This window comes from Osmerus mordax, chromosome 5, assembly GCF_038355195.1.
Source record: "Osmerus mordax isolate fOsmMor3 chromosome 5, fOsmMor3.pri, whole genome shotgun sequence".
Classification (NCBI taxonomy): domain Eukaryota; kingdom Metazoa; phylum Chordata; class Actinopteri; order Osmeriformes; family Osmeridae; genus Osmerus; species Osmerus mordax.
This window is the reverse complement of record NC_090054.1, coordinates 10,912,574-10,922,542: the sequence shown is the minus strand read 5'-3', so window position 1 is coordinate 10,922,542 and position 9,969 is coordinate 10,912,574. Positions and strand designations below refer to the sequence as shown.

The 9,969-nt window shown below is 39.7% G+C and overlaps 1 protein-coding gene across 1 annotated transcript; it reads left to right on the top strand.

Moving 5' to 3' along the window:
• Positions 1–4,532: 4,532 nt before the first annotated feature.
• LOC136943372 (galectin-related protein B-like) lies at positions 4,533–7,774 on the top strand. Its single transcript, XM_067236658.1, has 5 exons — positions 4,533–4,583; positions 5,103–5,201; positions 5,312–5,400; positions 6,011–6,197; positions 7,175–7,774. The coding sequence occupies exons 1-5, from the start codon at positions 4,551–4,553 to the stop codon at positions 7,316–7,318; spliced, it is 552 nt and encodes a 183-aa protein (XP_067092759.1). The 5' UTR covers positions 4,533–4,550; the 3' UTR covers positions 7,319–7,774.
• The last annotated feature ends 2,195 nt before the right edge of the window (positions 7,775–9,969 follow it).

Below are 9,969 nucleotides of genomic sequence, written 5' to 3'. Positions count from 1 at the left end.
GACATGGGAGATGATCATTGAAGAGCATAGTCTATACATAATTTTTATGTAGCCTATACTGCATGTCAGATATTATTGTGCAGTTTACATACAGCAGACACAAACACTGTGTGTTACAGAATTGTAACATGCAACTAGGTGACCGGACACCATGATAGGAGAGCAATAATCATGACATTTTCCATAGTGCATTGTCACTACACCTGTCTGTGTTTATTTGTGAAATTGTGTGTGCATTCCATATAGGCTACTTAAAAGCTAGGTATCTTTGTTTGACCTTTGTTGCTTCATTTACAAATATTGTTAAGAAACTATAAGTAAGTACAGGCATTGACTCAGTAAATTCATCATTCATTATGATTACTCTACGTTTAACTGTAAAGTGGTACCAAAGAACAACCTGCAGATCTATTATGCAGCCTACCTTGATTTTCCACAGAGGATCACCATTGGCCCTAAAGTGTGTTCATGTTAAAGAGAGAGAGACTATATGTTCTTGTTAATTGTTTTTAGTGAGGCTAACTAATGTCAAAATGATATGTGTTTGTGTAGTTAAAAAAACCTTGAAACTATAGGGATCTTTTTATGACCATTGACCTTTGTTGCTACCTTTTTAACTGTGACTATCTCTTCAGTTGAGTCAATAAAGCCGACTGTTTACCTTGAGATGAAGTGCTGCCTTACAGTACGTTAATTTAAAAGGCTACATCTAGTCACCTTTAAATGTTGCATTCCCAACGGGACATATTGTGGTGATTAGTATAGCACGCCATCTTCTGGTGAAATTAATATTTAACATGCATTTATTTATCCACTTATTGTGTGCTTGTTGTGAAAGAGAAGAAAATGATATATCTGTAAACAAATTATATAAAAATATATAGTATAACGACAGAAAAAGGGTATGACAAAATTATGTTTTGAACTCAAGTAACTGTTTGGCCAGCCTCTTGATAGCCTCCTCTCCCATTTTACTCTTTTCCTGTCTGCAAACTCCCACAGAACATAGCCACTGGTACAGAACACTGTAGGAGACAAAGAGTCTCATTCAAGCTATTACCATGTAGACACACAGACTTTCAATATATCACTCAACACTTGTGTGAAGAAAGTAATAGGTAAAACAAGTACACTTACCAATGTCACAGATGAAAGCAGAGGATGAATTAAGTTTAAATAGATGTTGCTGTTTTTTCACCTCAGTCCAGTTCAATATGCAATACTTCTCAATACGAAGACATAGTAGCGGGAAACAAACATAATGAGGTTTGAGTGTATAGGGTCTCAATGATCAGAGGGGCAGTGGTTAAGAAGAGTTTGGATTTAATTCAATTAAATGTTCTCATTCTTAAGGAGATTAGTATAATTTCAATTCAACGCAATTGTTTTCATATTCATCATTCATCATAGTAGCCTATTACAAAAGGCTCCCTCAAGGAGATAATGTTTTATATAAAATACATACACACACACACCAATCAGCCATAACATTATGACCACTGACAGGTGAAGTGAACAACACTGACTATCTCGTTATCATGGCCCCTTTCAGTGGGTATATATATTAGTGATGTATTATGCATGAAAGTGAGAATTGTTTTTGACCCAAAATGTGTTGATGTGTTAGAAGCTGGAAAAATGAGCAAGCGTAAGGATTTAAGCAACTTTGACAAGGGCCAAATTGTGATGGCTAGACAACTGGGTCAGAGCATCTCCAAAACTACAGCTCTTTGGTGTTTTTGGTCTGCAGTGGTCAGTACCTATCAAAAGTGGTGCAAGGAAGGAAAAGTGGTGAACTGGCAACAGGGTCACTGATGCATGTGGGGAGCGAAGGCTGGCCTGTGTGGTCCGATCCAACAGACTGGCTACTGTAGCTCAGATTGCTGAAAAGGTTAATACTGGTTCTGATAGAAAGGTGTCAGAACAGTGTATTGCAGTTTGTTGTGTCGGGGGCTTTGTAGTCGCAAACCAGTGTGGGTGTCAATGCTGACCCCTGTCCACTGCAGAAAGCGCCTACAATAGACATGTGAGCATCAGTTCTGGACCACGGAGCAATGGAAGAAGGTGGCTCGGTCTGATGAATCACATTTTCTTTAACATCACATGGATTGCCGGGTGCGAGCGCGTCGCTTACCTTTTGAACACATGGCACCAGGATGCACATCGGAAGAAGGCAAGCGGGCAGAGGAAATGTGATGCTTTGGGCAATGTTCTGCTGGGAAACCTTGGGTCTTGTCATTTATTTGGATGTTACTTTGACACGCACCACCTACCTAAGCATTGTTGCAGATCATGTACGCTCTTTCGTGAAAACAATATTCCCTGATGGCAGTGGCATCTTTCAAAAGGATGATGTCAGGTGGCTGAGCGGTTAGGGAACTGGGCTAGTAAACCAAAGGTTGCTGGTTCGATTCCCGGCTGTGCCAAATGACGTTGTGTCCTTGGGCAAGGCACTTCGCCCTACTTGCCTCTGGGAGAATGTCCCTGTACTTACTGTAAGTCGCTCTGGATAAGAACGTCTGCTAAATGACTAAATGTAATTGTAAATGTGATGTGCCCTGCCACAAAGCAAAAATGGTTCAGGAATGGTTTGAGGAACACAAAAATGAATTCAATGAGTGGCACCCCCAACCTCCCAGAGAACACTCCATTTCCAGGGGCAAAGAACCTGGGCCCCCAACCATACGTGTTTGTGGCAGATGAGGTATTTTCCCTGTGGAGAGACCTTATGGATAATCTCCAGAGCATCTATCTATTAGCAAGACTAAGATCATTATTTATTTTCCCGCAGTCTGAACATCCTCCAACTTTTCTTCTCTCTTGCTATGAGCAAGGAAGAGAAACATACACCCATCACACTGACAACATCCCATAACCAACACACCTTTAGATAAATGTACACATCTTACACTCAGTCTGTGTCCTCTAAATCAAAGTATATTCCTTGTATTGCAAGCACACTTGGCCAATAAAGCTCTTTCTGCTAAACAAAGAGTATACATAAACTCATAAATATTATGATCATAGTGTGTGATTGTAAGTGTAACTTGTTGAACTGTGCGTGTGTGTATTCCTGTCTTCTCCAAACAGACTCTGGACCAGCTGTTGTCTGGTTCTGGCTAAGTGTGCAGAAGATGGGAAGCAGGGTCATGTGTGTCATCTGCCGCACACACTTCATGCTCTACTACAGATATAGAGGTTATATTAAACATGCTACTCTTAAGTGCACATAGGAATGTTTCCTATCCACTTAAAGTAAACAGCGAGTCCCTTATCCATAGGTGATATTTAAATGCAAATACAGATACCTTTAGAGCAGTGGTGGGTTTTCAACCAACATTTTAAATTATGTTTTTATTTGTAAAGTGCCAGAAGTGGAATGTGAAACCCATAAGGACTTGCATTGGATATTGAGTCCTACCTCGGTATTCCACAGGGTGGCACCATTGGAGTTGTCAACTGTGCATGCTTGGTGCGTGTTCAGTCTATGAGGCTATTCGTAAGTGTTTGGTAGAGAAAGTTTGAGAGGTATATAACTTGTATGTGTGAGCAACAGGGATGCAGAGAGAATGAGAAAGAGGGATGCAGAGAGAACACATGTGCTTCCAGGCTACTGGGGCACAGGCCCCTACTCATTATACGTAGGCCTACAGTTCAGGGACGTAAATTTCAGCTTTGGTAGGGACATAAATAGTCGCGAGAGTGAGGGAACGTGCAAGCCATTTTTCTTAGCAAAAACTTGAGAGCAAATACTGTTTTTGGAGCTTCATGTTGGACTCATGTTGTTATTCTGTTAAATCAAAGTAAGTCAAAACAGTCAAAATAAGATGATCGGTTGGCCTATTATTTTGAAACTTTCTTTCGTTTCGTAATGTTTTCTTGGCCTACATCAATTTGTTGATTAGGATACTGTGTTTCTTTTTCCGGAATTATCAATCTAAATGAATGCACTGACTAATAAAGTAAATTGTAAATCTAAAACTTTTAACACTATTTTTTTTAAACTGGGGCACACAGATTTATACTGGTGCTGGTGCCCCAGTGAAAAAGTTAGCGACGCCCCTGTTCCACGCTGATATTTAGTAAGACAACCATATGGGCCTATGAAACTATGATAGCCTACAAATTCATGAGTCGAATGAAAATAACTTCAATGTGATTTACGACTCAATATAGTCATACAATACATATTTACTAGTTTAAGCCGTAATATTTAACCCAGAAAGAAATGAAGGAAGCCAATAGTACTACGAACCCTAGTTAATTAGGTAAAGGGGCAAAGAAAATGTGGCTGATTAGGCAGAAAACAGATGGCGTTTAAGCTGTCGGATTTAATTATTCACGACATACGTAAGCAAATGTCCACCTTTTTGAAGGGATAGTGTGATATAAACCATCGTTTGTACGTCTCGGGTCTTAATAGCCTGGGTGATTCCACTGAGTGCGACTCCGCGTTGGATGTGGAAGATTCAGAAACTGCCTCAACGTTTACACATTCCACGGCAGGACTGCCTTTCTGCTGATAAGCATCCTATGGTATTCTATACAAGATGGCGGTGTCGGGAGCTGAAAAGGACGGAATAGTAAGTATTGAAATAGAAGCTAAATGAAATCTTAAATGTGATCATTTATCCAAATTTCTTCTGTAAGTAGACATCTGATCACAAAGCTGAAATATTTCTGCCCATGGCTGAACAATGATTATTCACAAGTGAGTCGCTGCGTAAACTGTGCACTCAGTGCTGAAACAGACTTCGCCTCATCTGGGCGAAGAGGAGACCAAATATGCCTCTCTGTTGAAATAGCTCACTGATGGTGCACATTTTTGTGCTATTCACATCGTTGAGTCAATGTTTTAAGTAGCCTAAACTGCACTCTGAATAATATACTAAATATTTTCTAAATGGCTTAAGCGCACTTGAACGTGACAGATCGTTTGACAGTCGAGGTTCCCACCTCTTTATTGTTGTATAGCGGCTGAAGCATGCGTTGCCACGCCATGGGATTCTGGAACAACTAGGCTAGAAGACTCCTGCATGATGAACCGTTGCATCCACAACCCAAGCTATCGTCAATTAAATAAACCGTGTCTCTCTGTTTAGTCTCCAATATTGAAGAGTACCGAAGATGACCATTTCAATGATTCGTTCGGAAATCCGGGCCTCATTTCGCCGGACAGGGAGGATATTGCTCGACTCCTGGTAATAGGCCTACATTTTAATCCGAGATTTATTGTTGATTATTGTGCATGGGAACTCTTATACGCTAGGATTAGGATTCCGTGATTTAGCCTAATTATGTCTCTTATCAGACGGTACCATTTAGCGGACGCATCCGAGGGGGCATGAGGCCAGGAAAGAAGATCATAGTCATGGGCATCGTTGATCTAGAACCGGACAGGTAGGTTTCCTGTCATTCCTCCCTCTCAGCTGAGTGTCTTTTAATGATCTCTCAAGTCCTCGTTACATAGGCTACTGTTTTTTCGTGTTTAAGTGTCAAAAATGAAAACAAGTGCTTGTGCGTGAACTCCAGTTTTTACATATCAAGTTAGAAATTCAACGGATATTCGTCACCCGAAATATTATTTTCCTGACAAGTTTGTATGAAAAATAAGTCCAGAGAAGGAGAGAAACGTGTGGGTGTTCAGAAATGATGGCTTTTTAACTATGCAAGCCAGAGGGCGTTCACCACTTGTCAAATAGCCTTAGTTTTTGAAGACAGGGTGTGTCAGACCAACGTATCACATGATGTCAGATGAAAAAAAGCACTTGCTTTTTACACGAAATATGCTAAAATACATCCCAAAGAACATACAGAACAATATATACTAAAGAACAGTATGTTAATTTAAGTTCAAAGTCAACCTGTCTGCAGCTCTAGGGCTGCATTGTCCAAGTGTCAGTGTAGCCTACATATAAATAAAACCATTATGATTTTACTAGTATAAAAGTAATGTTTTCCAGGGAACTGATATTTGTGTGTTCCTTATGCTCTTGTTTACTACCATAAGCTTTGACGTCAGCCTGACCTGTGGGCGTGGCACAGATAAGGAGGAGCCACAGACAGATGTGGCCCTGAAACTCACTGCCCGATTCGCTGACCGCCAGTTCCTGCGTAATGCGCGAGTTTCGGGGAAGTGGAGCGAAGAAGAGTCGAGCATTCCTTATTTCCCCTTCATCCCCGACCAACCTTTTAGGGTAACAATTACACCTCACTCTATAGCTACAAATCTCACACAATACAGTTCACGAGTTTAAAGTGCAAAAGTAGAGACTTGTGGCTGGTATTGTGAGGTTGTATTCATAGTTCTGGTTAGTTTATGGTTGAGTTATACATTGGATTAGCTGATGAGTATCAGGTGTGGAATTGATACGGTAAACAGGTGCATAGGTGAGGTGGTGTGGAAGAAATTGGGATTTCCTGTGTGCTTACATTATTCACTAATCAATAGAACTAGTCATTGGATACTAGTTAGTATGTTCTCATGTAAAATGACTAGTTCTATTGATTAGTGAATAATGTAAGCACACAGGAAATCCCAATTTCTTCCACAGTGGCAGATGGGAGTTGAGATGTGGTCTTCTCCTCCCGAACTTCAGTTAATTCTAAACTCCAGTAGGCTATGTCATCAGTTTGGTAGGAAGTAGAAACAACAGTATTCTTACCAAAAACTCCCTTCAATGTGTTGGCAATTCTGAGCGTGACCGTGATTTCATAGTTGTTATTATAGCAAGATAAAGAAAGTAGTAGTACTGACAGTCATGAAAATCTGATGTAATTTGACTGAGATAATAGACTTAGCATGTATGTAAAGGCCCAGTCAAATATTTGCTTTGCTTTTGCACACCAAATCCCATTCAAAAATCAAATAGCACAGTGCTATTTATGGCTCCTGGTTGTGCTGGGGAGCGTAAAGCAGGCAGGCCAGGTCTGTTGAGGAAGGGGTGAGATCAGTCAAAAGTGATAAGTAATGCAAAAATCTCTTTCATTTCTGAGCTACAACCTGAACAGGTGTGTGACCGATAAGATCTTTGGCAAAATACATACTCTGTCTTTCCTGTCGCACACCCTCTCTCTCCACATCCTAATTTCTGTCCATGCCCATGTTTGCTTATTATTACCTTGATCTAGCTATCTCACTCATTATTTCTGTCTGCTCCCTCCCTCTTTTTAGATTGAGGTCCACTGTGAGCACCAGAGGTTTCGAATATTTGTGGATGGACACCCACTTTTTGACTTTTATCACAAGATAAAATCCTTGACCTCCATTGATACGGTACGGATAGATGGGGGTCTACACATCACCAAGCTGGGTTAACTTAAACCGCCATCTCAGTGTGTGAAGGACTCAATTACAGGTGAACACACGCATATACACACACAGTCTCGCCTATTACATCAACCACAAGCCATAATGCAACACTGCATCAACAGTGGTGCAGTGACGCAAAAGAGTCATGGCCCCACGACTCAGCATCTCCTATCTCTTTGGTCTTACATTCCTCCAGTGCACGTTTAAAAAAATGTTTTGTTGCTTTGTTGATGATGCAATGCAGTGCTGTGTTGTGTACTGTACTTCTGAAGGGCTTCCTTTCTTTTTCTCATCTCTGCATATCAGGGATCTCACAGTATAATCTTCTGCTGGTTTCAAAGAACCCCAGTGGGTATTCTGCCAATAGAAGATAAATTGACTTTCTTATATCTTTAATGCAAGTCCTCCAAAAGTTATATTTATTGAATAAAACACAAGTTGAATTGAGTATTGAGCAATTATTTGTGGACTATAATGGCTCTTTCTGAATTGGGTTTTAGCGGTTGCTATGGTATTTGTGTCTGGGATTGAATGACCTAGATACAGCAAAATGAGGATTATGTTGTGAAATCTTAAAATGTACTGCAGCAGCTGATTAATGTCTTGTGTGTCATTTATAAAAGATTGACATAATTTGTTTTAATTTCAACTAATCTTCTGTTTAAAGATTGCACTGACGTTGTAGTGTAGAATGAATTATCCACATGAAGATGTGTTCGTATCTCTGAAGAGATTATGGTGGTGGTTGATGATAGTTTATTTGGGCTAGTTTACGCCCAGTTCTTAAATTGGGATTGACACACGTAAATACATTATATATGGTAACAACTATTTAATGTGATCAACATTTACGTACAAGCTCTGTAGAGAACAAGTAGAGAACAGGAGTTTTCCACACTGCACAAACTTTGTCAAGAAGCACTGATTTATATGCAAACAGTGGATTTTCTCACACACTAAGCATTTATAACAGATAGTATTGTAGTACTTTTTGAGGAAATAAAATAATTCCATTGAAAAGGTACAGTAGCTTTAGGAACAAAAAATAACTTATTTTAAAGGTCCCATGACATGAAATGTTCACTTTCGGAGGTTATTTAACAGTAATATGAGTTCCCCTAGCCTGCCTTTGGTCCCCCAGTGGCTCGAAATTTCGATAGGTGTAAACCAAACCCTGGGTATTCTTCTCCGCTTTGCCCGCACAGATAATTTGGCCCACCAATGAGAAAATGAGCTATGACTGTGCAAGCGCGATATTGTTTTTTCCTTGAGACATCATGGCTTGTTAATGACTGAAGCATGGCAATTAGCCCCGCCTCCTTCTCCCTCATAGCATTTAAAGCTACAGACACAGAAACGGCATGTCCTGAAGAAAGCTCATAGTGGCTGTAATTCTGCAACAAGGGTGACTTTTGGGAAAGAGACTTCAGATACAGTATTAGGGGACCACTAAGGCCTATATAAAAGCATCCAAAATCATCATATCATGGGATCTTTAAATTCACCAGATGTTTACAGACTGTTCCGTAAGTGATTGGTGATCTGAAGAGTAGGAATAGTGTTTTGTAAATATGACAGCCATGTTTATTTATGGTAGCATAGCTAGGGAGATTGATATGGTTGGCATACAAGGTAATAACGTTAAAGCAAGTGTCATCTCCATTTATGAATCATATGATAATAGATCCAGCATTTTAGCTTGTATCAATCATAACTTAGATTTTCAGAAATGCATTATTAGAAGATTTGGTGCTGGTTTTTTACCTGTTCAGTCTCATGTCTCTTATGTGCTATGCTTATAATACTCTTCCACAAGGCGTCTTGCCGGTAGCTGATTGAGATAAGTGTAAGTGGGTAGTGTCATTACTAAACATGGGGCTGTTACAGTCGCACAATAGTTTAGTTGTGCATAATGATTTGGTTTGATGTCATGATATGTTTTACACCTACTGTTAAGATGCATCCTCACCAGTTCCAGCATGTGTCAAACCTACAGTATTGCCACAGTCATGTTGCCATGATTTTTGTTGGGAACAAATAACTTGAAACCAGAAATACAAACAATTTGGTCAGTGGTAGTTTTGTTTGTTAACCTCCACTGTGTGATAATCTTGATGGTGTAGGTAGCTTTAGCTCCAGTCTATAACATCCTACTGTCCCATATATTTCAGCTCAGTTAATTGCTTGCCCAAGAAGGAACACTAGCCAACAATCCCATTGTATCCAACTTGTCCACTTCAGTGTCTCTCAGTCTTTCTGTTGAGCTGAGACAGTAGGATAAGTTATTTTGGAAATAATGATTATACAATGTAATCTGGATGGTTGCAATAGAAGTGTTCCCTTTCTTTGACATTCTTTCATACTACAGATTGCCTGTGGCTTAACCACATAATTCTCAAAAGGTGCACATAAGGTGCAAGAAATTCCAAATGCTTTAGGGCTTTAGATGATTGATGTGTGCCATAACGCCACTTAATGAAGCATTTCTTTAACTAAACAAACCGCATGCTACAGTATACACGCACTGTGTTCCACCATTCATTGCTACAATACTTTACAATATATATATTTATATAATGTGAAGATACTTACATGCCACTACATTCATGCATGCATTGCTTATTTGGTTCTGTAACAAAGCAATAAAACTTGCTGTT